The sequence below is a fragment of the Staurois parvus genome, unplaced genomic scaffold, assembly GCF_062004578.1.
Source record: "Staurois parvus isolate SC_StPar_1 unplaced genomic scaffold, SC_StPar_1.0 ptg002753l, whole genome shotgun sequence".
In the NCBI taxonomy this organism is placed as follows: Eukaryota; Metazoa; Chordata; class Amphibia; order Anura; family Ranidae; genus Staurois; species Staurois parvus.
Window position 1 is genome coordinate 148,142 of NW_028320549.1, and position 14,984 is coordinate 163,125.

The 14,984-nt window shown below is 42.2% G+C and overlaps 1 protein-coding gene across 4 annotated transcripts in view; it reads right to left on the minus strand.

The window, feature by feature from the left end:
* Positions 1–3,074: 3,074 nt before the first annotated feature.
* Positions 3,075–14,984, minus strand: part of LOC149429273 (coiled-coil and C2 domain-containing protein 1B-like) — an 80,543-nt gene continuing 68,633 nt past the window's right edge. For 3 of the 4 annotated variants that reach the window (XM_089666553.1, XM_089666551.1, XM_089666552.1), the window contains 3 exons: positions 14,398–14,497; positions 12,969–13,062; positions 12,505–12,847 (listed from right to left, as the gene is read on the minus strand). In XM_089666553.1, coding sequence (XP_089522679.1) covers positions 12,701–12,847; positions 12,969–13,062; positions 14,398–14,497 — 341 coding nt within the window. In that variant the 3' untranslated portion in view covers positions 12,505–12,700. Of the gene's footprint in view, positions 8,845–12,504; positions 12,848–12,968; positions 13,063–14,397; positions 14,498–14,984 lie in introns of those variants that run through there. The other variant, XM_089666554.1, reaches the window with a different exon arrangement.

The following is a 14,984-nucleotide window of genomic DNA, read 5'->3' on the forward strand; positions in this document are numbered from 1 at the left end:
ACAGTTGTGTTCAAAATAATAGCAGTCAGACATCACTAACCTGATCAATCACTGTTTTTGGTAGAAATGATATTTCTACATGGCAAATAATTTACTAGCAGGTGTAGTAGAGTAATAGAAATCCAACAGACCCAACAGTCATGACATGCATGCTGCTGATTCTGTGTAATTGAATCACTAATTGAAAGGGGCATGTTCAAAATAATAGCAGTGTGGAGTTCTATTAGTGAGGTCATTCATTCTTTGATAAACAGGTGGCAATTATTGCTCTTATTTAAGGAAGGAAGGCAGCAAATGTTGTACATGCTGGTTACAGTGCATTTCTCTCTGAAATTCTGAGGAAAATGGGTCATTCCAGACATTGTTCAGAACAGCGTACCTTGATTAAAAAGTTGATTGGAGAGGGGAAAACATATAAAGAAGTGCAGAAAATTATAGGCTGCTCAGCTAAAATGATCGCAAATGCTTTAAAATGGCATCCAAAACCTGAAAGACGTGGAAGAAAGCGAAAAACTACCATTTGAATGGATAGAATAGCCAAAATGGCGCGGACTCAGCCAACAATCAGCTCCAGGAAGAACAAAGAAGGTGTAAAGTTACCTGTGAGTACTGTTACAATTAGAAGACGCCTATGTGAAGCCAAGCTATCTGCAAGAAGCCCCCGCAACGGCCCACTGTTGAAAAAAAACACATGCTGAAGAGGTTACAATTTGCCAAAGAGCACATTGACTGGCCTAAAGAGAAATGGCGCAACATTTTGTGGACTGATAAAGGAAGATTGTTATTTTTGGGTCTAGTGGCCGGAGACAGTTTGTCAGACGACCCCCAAACACTGAATTCAAGCCACAGTACACTGTGAAGACAGTGAAGCATGGTGGTGCAAGCATCATGATATGGGGATGTTTCTCATACTACGGTGTTGGGCCTATTTATCGCATACCAGGGATCATGGATCAGTTTGAATACATCAGAATACTTGTAGAGGTCATGCTGCCTTATGCTGAAGAGGAAATGCCCTTGAAATGGGTGTTTCAACAAGACAATGACCCCAACCAATAAACGTGCAACATCTTGGTTCCAGACCAACAAAATTGACGTTATGGAGTGGCCAGCCCAATCCCCGGATCTTAATCCAATAGAAAACTTGTGGGGTGACATCAAAAATGCAGTTTCTGAGGCAAAACCAAGAAATAGAGAAGAACTGTGGAATGTAGTCCAATCATCCTGGGCTGGAATACCTGTTCACAGGGGCCAGAAGTTGGGGGACTCCATGCAACACAGATGTACAGCATTTCTCAGAAACAGTGCTTATACAACCAAATATTCATTAAGTGATTCAAAGGAAAGCAAAATCTTCAAACATTTTTCAGTTTATATAGTGAATGTTTGAGTTTGTAAAGAAGAATACAAACACTGCTATTTTTTTGAACAGTCTAATATTCACTTTTCTTCAATTTTTTTTAGAGGAACAACACAAATGTGATATATTTTTCTTCATGTTTTGATTTGGAATAGAATGTGTAGTGTTCCCAATGCATTTGTGTGTATGGAAATAAAAGCTATTAGAAGGATTTTGAGCTTTATTCACTTTTATCAACACACTGCTATTATTTTGAACACAACTGTGTATATTTAAACTGGTGTCTCTTAGTGGTTTTTACATACTACACTATGGGATTTTTATCTTTCCCAAACTTCTAATGCTGGCAGAGATTCCAATGGAGGACGTACCTTATGCCTGAAGAATTGTGGTTAAAGGATATGTCTAAGCGCTTTTGGCCATTTACATTCTAATAGTCCACATTGTCTGGTAAGAGGCTCCCGAAATGGTGTCACTTAGTGGTGGATGCACGTTCTATCAGGAAGTTGGAGTGCGGGGACACCTTCAGTATTATATGGATTGTGAAAGTACTTTTTCTTGATTTCACATTTTACTTTTTTGGGACCTTTTAGTACTATGGATTGTGAAAAGACTCTTTGTATCTCACATGTTTTTTTTCACTTTTTTTGTGATTTAACTTTTATATATCATGAATTGTTATTGTATTTATTTTATATTTGGATTTCTGATTTTATGTTTATCTATTGGTATCACAAATGCATTTCTACTTCTTGTGTTGAGGCCATCAACACAAGCCCATAGCTACAGGCCCCTAAGAAGTCAGAACCTCTGATCTACATACCGTATTTTCCGGCGTATAAGACGACTGGGCGTATAAGACGACCCCCCTACTTTTCCTGTTAAAATATAGGGTTTGGGCTATACTCGCCGTATAAGACTACCCCCCTCTTCCAACCAATCACGGCAAGCAATGTACCAGTATTTTCTGTGCACACTGTGCACACTGCATACAAAGCCTGCTTGGATTGGGTGGGTCAGCTCTCCCTGCCTGCCCAGCCCTGACTGTCTCCAAGATACCATAAATTGCACAGAACTGCCACAGACATTATAATATTAATAATTACCGTATCTCATAGCAGTTAAGGGGACAAGGTCGGATGCAGCAGTACCATACCGGTACTTCCGAGCTGACACTTCTGCACATGTCTAGGGCAGCAGTAGACGATCACTGATCACCATTCCTCGCAGAACTGCATGAGACGTCGGATGCAGCCGTTCAGTGCTCGATTGATCGTGACTGAAACTGTGACATGCGCAGAATCACTGTGTATCCCTTCTCTGCATATCACAGTTTCAGTCAAGCTCAATCGAGCACTGCTGCATCCGACGTCTCATGCAGTTCTGCGAGCTACGGTGATCCGCGATCGTCTACTGCTGCCGAAGACATGCGCAGTAGCGTCAACCCGGAAGTACGGTAAGGTTTCAGCACAGCACCCGGCGTATAAGACGACCCCCGACTTTGTAGACGATTTCCAGGGGTTAAAATGTCGTCTTATACGCCGGAAAATATGGTACTTGTTTTGGACAGAGACTCTGGTTTTTGAAGCCACTGCAGCATGACAGCCAGGCAACTAGAATTTCCAGAAGGAGGTGACAGCATTGGCAGCCCATAAATTTTCAATACAGGATCTGTTGAAATGCTGTATTAAAACACACACCGCATACTCAGACATGAAAGGTGCCCCCGTTAAATTTATTTTAGTATACAGTACATACAGTTCTGTGTCCTACCCACCAGAAAGAAAATAAATACAATGGCTTCCATTAACAGTCCAAATATTGACATTTTACACATAGCACAAACATCTCCACTATGGTGGAAGAATTATAAAAGAAAACATTAACCCCTTCTCTATCTGAGACCCTAACAAGGTATGTCATAGCGAACAGGGGTCCTTGTCTGTAGGACTCGCTCTTCCCTTGTCATGTACAATTATAGCCTATCTCAAAGTAAAAGGCACACAGAACAGACTGGAAGTAAATCTGTCACAAACCTCAGTCATCCAAACAAAGCCTAGGATATAAAAACAGTATAAACCTTCAGGGAGAACATACTAATACAATTCAAAGAGTCAGAGCTGCAGGCAACTGGAACTACATGCAAATCTTGACTTTCCCTGTAAGCCAAGCTTGGCCCCAAAGACCTACCCATTGGTCCTTTGATGTGCTGGGTGGCCTCATTACCCAATATTAAGAAGGGAGTGGAGCCAAGTTCAACATTTACAGGAAAAGTTGCAATTTTCATATAGTTTCTGCTGCCATAACCTCTAAATCAGGGGTAGAGGTAACCTCAGCACTCCAGCTGTGGTAGAACAGGTAGGCATGGCAAGACGGACAGTCACAGGGGTGACTCCCACAGCATGGTGGGTTTTGTATTTTCACTAAAGCTGGAGTGTCCAGGTCGCCTGCCCCTGCTTTAGATCATTTTAGTATGCTGGTAAGCTCTGCTTATGCATCTTTTCACATATGGCCAGTTTGAATGGAATGGTTTGAGACAGGCTTACCTTAATGGTGCTAAATGACCCAGAGCCAACAGAATGATTCAGTTAAAGGCACTTCCAGGGACAGGAGGTAAATTCTTAGATAGAAGCAGACCTCCTCCTGCCAGATGAGTCATGCAGTGCTGAGCCTTCTCATAGCACAAAACCGGCCATACACGGGTCGAATTACGTAAGAGTTTTCTTTCGAAAATCTTTTCTAAGAATTTTGGTTTGAATTTCGCACCATTAGTGGGCCACAAAATGAATTTGAGTGATCGGGTATGTTGGAAATTTTTTGAAAAATTAATGAATTTCTAATCAATGATGGGAGAATAGTGTGAGAAATATAACTGAAAGAGAGACAAGCATAAGCTGTGACCTGGAAAGAAAAGAAAATTCTTGGCCATGAAAATTATTTTCTGTAGCAACGTGAAATTGAAGGCTTGGTTGGTCGAATTTTGAAATCAATGGTGGCATCATCGATTTACAAAACATACGAAATTTCAGATTTTCTAAAGAATATTTGTTCTGACTTTGACCCATGTATGGCCTGCATAAGTGCTTCTATGATCACTCCATCTGTCACTGAAAATTTGCTGCTGAGTGGGAACAGGCATGCTCTGGCAAGTGCCAAGTCATTGGCTGCACTATTCCTAAGCAGCGTTCCAGCAGCAGTAAAGATTTCACAAAATCCTGTCTAGTGCAACTTTAGGTCTCTATTTATTTAAAAGTAATCAGAAGATGGAAGTAATGACTTACACTATGGGAAAAGCAGCTGCTGTCGTTTGATTTTTTTGCCACCAACTGTACTCTTTTGGGAATGGTTCCTGTAAGTCTTTGGAAACACTAGTCTGAATGGCAGTATGTAAAGGAAGCATTTACAAAGCTGTAAACTGGCTGAGAAGCTTTCCTATAGCTTTACAAGCACCCTTTTTCACCAGTATGTGGATGTTAAAGTGTATGTAAGCCCAAACACAAATAGATTACATCTTTCCAGTCCAAAGTTGTTCTAGTTTTGTTTTCCAAATATTTTTTTTATTTTCACCCAGTGATCCTGCCAGTAACACACTTCCTGTTACAGGGTGACAGCATTAACACAGTGGGGTTGATTTACTAAAGACAAACAGACTGCGTTCTGCAAGTGAAGTTGCTCCAGAGCTTGGTAAATGAGGGGAAGCTTCACTTTGCAAGGACTTCCTTCCTGACTTCCATCATCCAATAACGTCCAAGAAAAACATTGTTTTTTTTTCCAATTTTCTATGCATGTGATTGGGTATTCTTTGCAAAGTAAAGCTTCCCCTCATTTATAAGTTCTGCAGCAACTATACTTGCAAAGTGCACAGTCTATTTGCCTTTAGTAAATGAACCCCAGTGCAGTGTATCTATGGAGCATTGCGGTCACATAACTACAGAACTCCTCCAAATCTCTTCTCCAAAAACTGGAAAGAGGGAGTGTTCTGTAGTCCACAAAGACCTGAAAAAAAATGTAACTGATAACAGCACAGAGTATTCCTGTATCAGCTCACACAATTTCTGTCAGATCAACAGGTAGCAGGCATGAAGCTTGCTGAAAGCGACAACCAGCACATCTATAGAATTCAGGGTTTGACCTGAACAGGCTTTGGAAGGTGATTTATTGCTATAAAAAAGCTCCTTTAAGCAGGATGACAACTGTAATTGTTTGAAGAGCTGTGTGCACAGCAAGCTTTTATAAAAGGAATGTTTATAAGCAGAGGTCTGGAATCAGGCCTAATGGTGCCCCTACATGTACAAATGAATGGGTCACCACCAGCCTAAAGCAGGCCATAGATTATGCAATTTTCTTTTCTTCACCCATGGGTGAAGAAAAGAAAATTGCTCAATTCACCCCTCCCACCATTATATTGTGTTCTGCCGACAAGGAGCCATCCCAGCCGGCAGAACACAGTGATTAATGTTGCTGGCTATAGCCGGTGGCACTAATCGTTTGGGAAAAACACAACAGGCTGGTTGTACACAAGTTGATCGATACATCGCTTCTGTGCAACCAGGGTACCCATACATGGATAGAAATTCAGGCAAACCCTGCTAAACCAGCCGAGTTTCAATCCATGTATGGCTGGCTTTAGTGTCCAATAGCTATCCAGTCAGAAATTATTTGGATATAGAATATGCAGTAGTACAAAGGATGGAAGTGTATCAATACAGGTTGTTTATGGTCACCTGCATTATATAGACCTATACCTGTCAATTGTCTGGATCACACAAAGGTCAGATCACTGTAGGTGACCCCTTTCTCCAAGAAGGAAATGTCTGGGGCAGCTATAACTGCAGGTAAATGGGCAGCTTAGCAACTTAGTGTGTGCTATGGAACACAAAACCTGACAGTGGGGGATAAATCATTTACAAACACATGCAATGTTATGTACGATATGCAAACTTATGCCCAGAAATGACAAATCCACACAGCTGCGGTTATAAATTCTGTGTGACATAACCTACACTACAGGGACTTGTGCAGAATGTAAACGCACGCCTGGGCAAGCTGTAATCTGTGCAGGAAATCATTACTGAAAAAAGCATGCAAGTTTGTTTTTAAACCACAAGCAAAGCTGAAGCAAACAGATATGCTTAACAACAAGAAAAAACCTGCCAGATCCACAACTGAAGAAAATAATTGCAAAAATCTTGCACAGAAATAATACCCCACATAAATGTCAGTGTTCCAGGAATGAGCTTTCAATAGGAACGCTTTGCTCACAGAGGGTGTGCTATAGTTTGCAGGTCCGTGTCCCTGAATGCAGACAGTGTGAGTTTGGGGACATGTACCGGCACCAACATGGCTGTCATATTAAGACACAATGGCTTGTCAGTGTAGCCACTGTGTCCCAATAGACATTGATGGAGCTGTCTGTCTGGGGGTGCATGGAACACCTGTACAACCCTGTGCTGGTAAACATGGTGTACACTTGTACCGTACAGTACACCCTGTGTGAACAAGGCAGAGAAATAGTCTGCCACTGTTGACTTCCTTCTATGTAAAATGTAAGTTGTCTGGGTGTCATTTATCCATTGGCTTCAATTCTTTCTGAGTCACTAACCTGGAAAAAGTATACAGAACAGATGATTTCAATGGCTGCGTACTTTCACCAGGCTAGTGGTGGCACTAAAGTTCCTAGAGTCTGTGACTCAGCAACTCATCCAAAGGTTTCCTCAAGGCCCCCTTTACACTTCTGCATTTTGGTAATGCACAGAACTCAGTGTGGTGCCTTCATTTAGAAAGACACCAAAATCCAGTAGGTTCCAAGGACCAGCACTGCAGAGCACCACAACACACATGCAGTGCATTTGGCGCTCCCCATCCAAAAAAAAAAAAACAAACAAAAAAAGTGCAAGTCTTGCTTTTATTTTGTTTCCAATCCATTCCAAAGAATGGGCTGCTTTAACACATTGCACATGTACGTGTGTGGTAGCACACGGCAATGGAACAGATACGTGTAAAAGGGCCATCAGCCTGATCTTCTACCTTTAGCACCGATATTGTGAAGCAGGAATCTGGAATGATCAACTTTCCAAATGATTTATTCTCTTGTTCCACTAGGCTTGTACAGGCTGTTATGTTTTCTAGAACAACAATCATCACTGTCTGTACTGTATTGCAGGATCCCATTGATAAAACATGGGTGAATCCACAATTGCCGATGTCTACAGCACATCCCCAGTTTGTATACACAAGCAAATGTAAAGCAGCAGAAATAACATATGAAGAATGTTACAGTCCTTCCTGATCCAAGCAAGTCATTGTTTCAAGTGGGCAAGATATCCATTGGGCACAACGTGAACCTGCTAGATCAGAGCACCAAATGCTATTTGGTTAATCTGTCAGATTTCAGCAGCAGCAGAATGTTATAAAGCAGGTGAAAGTAGTACTCGGCTGAAAAGGGGGCAAATGTGGGCTTTACAAATACTGCAGAACTCTGTGAATTTTCAGTTCCTTTATGACATTGGCTTTGAACGCCTCTTGTGACAGATAACAACCTGCCCTTTGAGGGCTGACCAGCATCAGATGGTTATTGCAGAGATATTCTAAATCTCATGAGCAGGTGCCGATCATTCCCTTTACAATGAAGGGAGTGAACTTCTTTTCATATGTGCACCACTTCTGTAAGCTGATCATACTGTGGACATTGCGCCATCCCAATAGGGAACTGATTAGGGCCAACCTGGGACCAATTGGGACCAAATGAGGCTCTAAGCTCACTAACCCTAGAATGGTTGAAATCAACATGAAACTTTGAGGTGGGCTGTGACTGTAGTCAGAGATGGATGGACCTCCGAAGTAAAAACATACTTCTTGGGTAATGTACCTCTACATAGCAGCCTTTCCTTCCTTCAATAGCAGACACATTAACCTGTAAACTGGTTTAAAAACAGCTAGAAATAGCACAATGTGTTTTTTGTTTAGCAGTGCAGCTTTTGAGCAATCAGCATCGTTTCAGCACCAGAAGCAAATCCACAATCAGGAATTCTGCTGGCAAGCTATGCTGCAATTATGGGTCTCACTAACAGAAACCCCTCACAGGCTAGCAGCAGGATTCTGTTGCAGTACATTCTGAAATTTGTGTCACACTTGTCCTCTGGTCTTCCGGTGATCATAAAACAGATCTTCATTTACATTCAACACATAAGAAAGCCAGAGATTACATGTGGGTGACGCCAAGTTGTACTGTTAGTAAGGTAGAGCGGTTGCCGCACTCTAAGGCCGCAGGGGCTGCACAGCCGCGGACATTCTGCATTGATATATTAACATGATCTTTCGGTTATGATGGCGTTCCTCTTATGTGCTTCAACGCTGCAGGAAGTCCTTTGGTATGCGACTCCTTTTCTGGCCTGTGGAATACACGGCAAGAACAGGCTGACAAGGGTGTGTGAAGGCAGCGTCTTCATTGTACAGGATGCCATCCTCTTACTGCACCACTTTCACTGGAGGAGGAAACAAGAGGGATTACAATCAAAACCACATTATCAATTTTTTTTCCTCATTTTTAAACATTTTTTATTAGGACTCCTAGACTTTATTCAACCCATATCCTGAGTCCAGGCTGTCATGGACAGGAGGACATCCTTGTGCAACCTGGATTCAGATTACTACTGCACCAAACTTCATTCACACATTACTTGGGCATCATTCAGTGCGGGAAGATGGACCTTCCACCACCAGAGAAGAGGAAGGACCCACCTTCATGCCACTGGACTGGCTAGGAGACCTTTGGACTTTATTCACTGTAAAATCCTTTTCTTGGTAAGGACACAGCAAGTCCTAAACCTTTGGGTTACACTACCACCTACATGGGGGCTGGAAAATGGGAAACAAAAACTGTAGGTCACCCCAGAGTTTAACCCCCTCCTACTTCTAGAATGCCTCAGTTTTGTACCAAAGCAGTACTGACAGCATTATCACACGTAGAGAGGGGTGGGAGCTGTGTCTCTCAACGTTCTTCAAGGGAAGGATTTTTCAGTCTATTGAGGGACATGGGAAGTCAAAGTACTGGAACTTCCAAAAACAGTCAAACTTAGGGAAGGGTAATAGCAAATAACTGGTAACAGACCCATTAAAAACAAAAACTGGAGACTGTCTGCAGACCAACACCTGAAGCTGGCACCAAATGAGGCCAAAAATCCCACCCCATGATAAGACCAGGAGGAGACCAAATGGGACTAAGCCCGATGCCTCAAGACATCCAAAATACAGCTTCATATTTAAAATCTAAACATAAATGAGTAGGTAATATATTTGTATGCATACTTGTTGCTGAGATGTATTTACTGATATGGTATTGTGTAATATGTTGCTGTCTAATGAGTGTAGTGACCTTCCAATTGGTAAGATTTGTAATCTTACTATTTGTATATGTTGTTGTATGAAAACGATAGAAAAACACCAAATCTTTGTGCTCCTCAGTGTAACACGGTGTCTGTCACTTGATGGGGTGCAGCCCTCTAAGGATGGGGGAATATAAGGACTGTTAAGAGAAAACAAAAGAGGACGCACTTGTGATTTCCCCTATATATGGGGTATTGGCACCTCCAGTTGTCTTAGCTTTGAGGAAGGGAGTGCATCTCCTGAAATGCGTCAGCTATTTCCAACCGGGCAGTTGTTGAGACAGGACCCTTGTGTCTGGGGCTGAAAGAATTGGCTCAATGTCTGTTTTTATGGTCTTTTTGTGAGTACACTTTTGTTACCTACTTTTTAATAAAAAATTTTATCACGGTATGAGGAGAGTGCGCCCTCTTTTATTTTCTCTTAACATATGCTGTCGTACATCTGGTCTCCCAAACATTTCATCACATGCAGCTGCCAAATAGACAGATACGATCTCCTAAATATCACATGCAAAGTGGAGGGACTAGTGTATCTTATGCATGTATAAGGCCTTTTAAGTACTGTAAGCAAACCTAAGAGACCGTTATGGAACCAGATATACGACTACATATAATTTATAATCACAGCTATATTTGTACAGTACAGCCATTTATACTGTTTTACCATTGTATATTTAGCGCAGTTGTTATGATACACGTTTTTGTTATCATTTGTAAATGCATGAAGCAGGTTGTGATATACGCAGTGTGTATATACCTCCCCCTATCTTTATTGTTCATCTGAGGTCAACTGGACAAGCTGGGACACCTAGCCCATGTGGATGTGTTCCAGGGATGTCGCAAGTTGTGGGGCAGGACCTACCACCAGGGGCTATTGGATCTTCTGTCCATTCTTTGTTCTTCCTTCTCTCTGTGAGGAGTAGGGAAGGTGTCTGTCATCCTATAGAGGAGACCCTCTCAGCAAAGCTAATGCACAGTCCCAGTCGTCAATCTGTGATGGTTCTGACCAGTCAAGTCTGTCCCGACAGCGCTCAAGGGAGAAGAAAGCGAGCAGTGGGGATTTCATATCCCCAGACAGGTGGAGCAGCTGCAGGTGCTCTAACAGTGGAGAATCGCCACAGGCAAGGACAGTGGAGACCTGGGGGTGGGGAGGGAGTAAAGTTTGCACACCCATTCATTGGGAAGATCAGTATGCAGCAGTTTCTCCTTCCATAGCTCCTATGTAGCTGACAACAGAGGGAATGTGATTACTTATAAAAATGGGCAGGGGGAAGGTATAACTTTTTTTTATATCTGAACACAAATGTTTTGCCTTTCATTTCTATTTTAAACTGAATGGGTTGGTTAATAAGGTGAGGGCTTACAATCACTTCAAGAGTAAACTGCTATTACTAGGTGATGGGAGAATCAGGCTTGGAAGACCTAGGCATATTTATTCCTGGAGTAGGAGAAAGAAGAGGACTTAGCCTGCCCTTTTGAAGACTTTTTAACAGAGCCAGGCAGAGGCCCTGCCTCCAGTGATATTCTTAATGATAATATCAAGGCTTAGACTGAAGGGATGTTGTCCCTTGCAGACCAGGCGCTCCTTTAATCACAGTGCTCTGCGCATTTGTATGGACAACAGGTACACATGGGAGACAAGCTGGCCATAATAGCTGAAGCGTAAAGCTGCTCCACATGCTCAGTCAGGAAGAGATCCGCTGCTGCAGTTGTGAGATCTCCAGGGATTTAGACCATTTTACCAGTTGGACAAATCAGGTGTCATTAACATGGGAATATAAATCCATGCCCCATGTGAGGGCCATGTATTCCCGCATGGGGACGCACAGGGGTTCCATGCATCCCCTTGCAGGCAGACCCATTGCTGTCAATTGGGACACAGCAGGTGCACAGACAGTCGCTGCTCCCAATGTGCGGGTACATGCCCCAGAAAGCACACAGGATTTATATGTCCCATGTGAATGAGGCTTTAAGGTCACAGAGAGAACAGGGCAAAGGACAGGGTCTTCCAATGAGAACTGGGTCTTAAAGAGGGATTCTAACTATTGGTTGGCAGAAACATTGAAAATAAGGATACTCTCTACTGACCTAGGGTTGGGTGACAGGCAGATGCACAGTGGGTGTAGACCAAAATCCTTCCCAAAGGGGAGCAAATCCAGTAAGTGCTTAAGAGGTGTCCAGGGTCCATCAAGGTGCTTTTAGTCTTCATAGAGAAATACCTCGAGGGTATAATGGAAAGATCCTTGCAGCTACTGGAGCTCTGCAGGACCCCCGACTGTGGACAGCAGGCTAAGCCTCTAAATGTAGAGTAGTATGTACTACATCAATAAGAGTTGAAATAGGCAATAGCAATTCCTCAAAGATAGTCAGGGAAAGACTAAAGTGACCCAAAATCAGAGTAGGAAATGGCTACTGAAACCAGTGACATGCCTCTCTCTAAGGACTCTACAAGGAAAGAAGCAGTAGTGTGCTTAGGGCCTCTGAAGTCAGGAGCAGCAAGGAAACTGGGTGACTGCGGCCACATTCTGGTCTAAAGTATGATGTGACTATAGGGTTTGTAAGGCAAAGGACACTGCCTCAACTGGCAGAGCTAAGGAGTACTCTGATGACAAGTGAAAAATCCTTGTAGGGGTTGCAATGTGCATCAAATTGGCCATTTATGGTTATACACCTGACAATTTTCTAGCAGGTTTAACCACTTTTAACCAGACTCTGATCACAAAAACATCCATATGGATCAAAGCAGCCTACCATCGGCTCCAAAGATCGTAGCCGTTACAGTCTTGAACAAAACTGAAATTGAGGTTTGATCACCACTATTCTTGTTTGGAAGATGTGAGTTTTCAGCTGCACCATGAAAACACATGCAACGTGACTTGTAGCTCCTTCACACCTGGAGGAGTTCAGTTTTATAATGCCAACAAATTCTATACCCAACTGAGCAAGAAACCTCTGATCAGCCAGATGCCATTACCTTCCTTGTAACAGGGTCCATCACCAGCCACTTCTCTGTCACCGTTTGAAGGTCTTGACCATTAAGAGGCTCCCTTAACCTAACTTTTACCTCTAGTTTCCCTCCAGTTGGTTTTCTTCCATCAAACACCTGAAATAGGAAGTTCATTAAGATATGCTTAAGTATATCACTGCAAAGGTAAAGTATAGTATTCTTATTTTATTTGTATTTTTTTTACTAGATGTATGCATTAAAATGATATTACTATTACCTCTACAATCTCTCGAATCTCACACTGCGTCTCCAACTTGTCCAGTTTAACACTTGCGGTCCCCATTTGCTTATCACTTCTGAACAAGAATACTCTGCAGAAGAGGAGAGAAAAGTATTTTTAACAACATCTGATTAAGTAAACAAGTCTATGGGCTGCACACAACCATGATATGGACATCTTCTGTATATATCTCTGTTGTCGATCAAACAGAGCGGGTATGCTTCATTTTGGATGCAATGAAAAAATACCCACCAATCATATCGCTTACTATATTTACAGACAACTCTAGACAGCCCAGAACACTTACAAACCTTTAGTACTTTATCCTAAGTCAGGAGTAAGGAGCCAGCTCTTACTAGGAGGGGGGTACAGTTGGAATGAACATTTGACGTTTATATTGTTATGTGGGGCAAAAAGGATGAGGATTAAAAGCTTAAAGACCACCCTATAGCAGATATACTGCTACAGGGCAGCACCTATGCGCAAAAGCACTTGTATATACGTGATTTTGCATTTCCGGGTAGGGGTCGCGAGCCGCGCTGCCATTCGCAGATGTCAATCACTGGGTCCCGCCCGGTGATTACCGAGCATCTCCGACGGGGAGGAAGATTGTTTTGTTTACAAACAATCTTCCTCCCTGTCAGCTCGAGCACACTGCTCGGGATGGCTGTGCACAGTACAGCCATCCCGATCAGTGCACTTACAGTGAAGAACACAACCCCTGCCCCCTAGTAAAACACTCCCAGCACATAGTTAACCCTTTGATCACGCCTCACATTAACCCCTTCTTGCACAGTGCCATTAGTACAGTGTCAATTCTTTTTTTTTTTGCACTGATCACTGTATTGGTGTCAGTGACACCAAGTTAGTTCCCACCAGTGTCAGAATGTCCGCCGCAGTCCCACTAAAAATGGCTGATTGCCGCCATTACTAATAGGAAAAAAAAATCTATAACGCCATTTGTAAAAGCTATAACTTTCAGGTAAACCAATTAATTTACAAATATTGGGATTTTTTTTTTAGCAGACATGTAGCAGAATACATTTTGGCCTAAATTTATGATGAAATTTGATTTTTAAATTTTTTTTACTGGACATGTTTAATAGCAAAAAATCTAAAATATTTTTTCTCAAAATTGTCTTTGCTTATAGCACAAAACAAAAAAAAAAACACACAGGCGATCAAATAACACCAAAAGTTCAATTTGTGGGAAAAAAGGACATAAATTTCATTTGGGTGCAGCGTTGCATGACCGCGCAATTGTCAGTTAAAGTAATGCAGCGCCATAACACAAAAAATGGCCTGGTCATGAAGGGGGGTAAATCTTCAGGAGGGCAAGTGGTTAAAACCTGTCAAAGCTAACACTGGCTACAGCTTTGGGGAAGGCCATGGCTCTCTGTCCTCTCCAACAGTACTAGTCACTCACCCTTTGTGGAAGATCTCAAACTTGATGCCTTTGGCCTGAACCACCCGTTTGAAGCCTCTGTGGTTGCGGTTGATATTTAGTTTAAACGACTGTTCGTACTCTGTATAAAAGATCACACAAACAGAAAATACATCATCTCGGTACAACAGACAAATTATTCAATCACTGTGTGTAATTGACAGGACAGTGCAGAGTGATAAGTAAAGCAGTATTTCTCAACCTTTTTCCAGTCAAGGCAACCTTTAAAATTATGAGCAGGCATCAATCTCGAGGCACCCCCTTCTAAAATGTAAAATACTAAACTAATAATTCTACATATTGCAGCAGCATCCACACACGTTAAGACACACAACACTAGAGGAGATTTATTATTTCATAGCAAATACATTTTTGCATACTGGTACTGACTAATATTTCAGCATTTTTTTTCCTCATTTTCTCTCCACTACGCAGCCAATGTGACCCCAGTCCTCATGGAGGCGGGTCCAACAAGGATGTTGTTTAGGCTCCCGATATCCTCCACATCAACCATTGATGTCAGCAGTTGTTAGGAAACTTGTGGCTTTGTGTAACAAAAAAGCCCGATG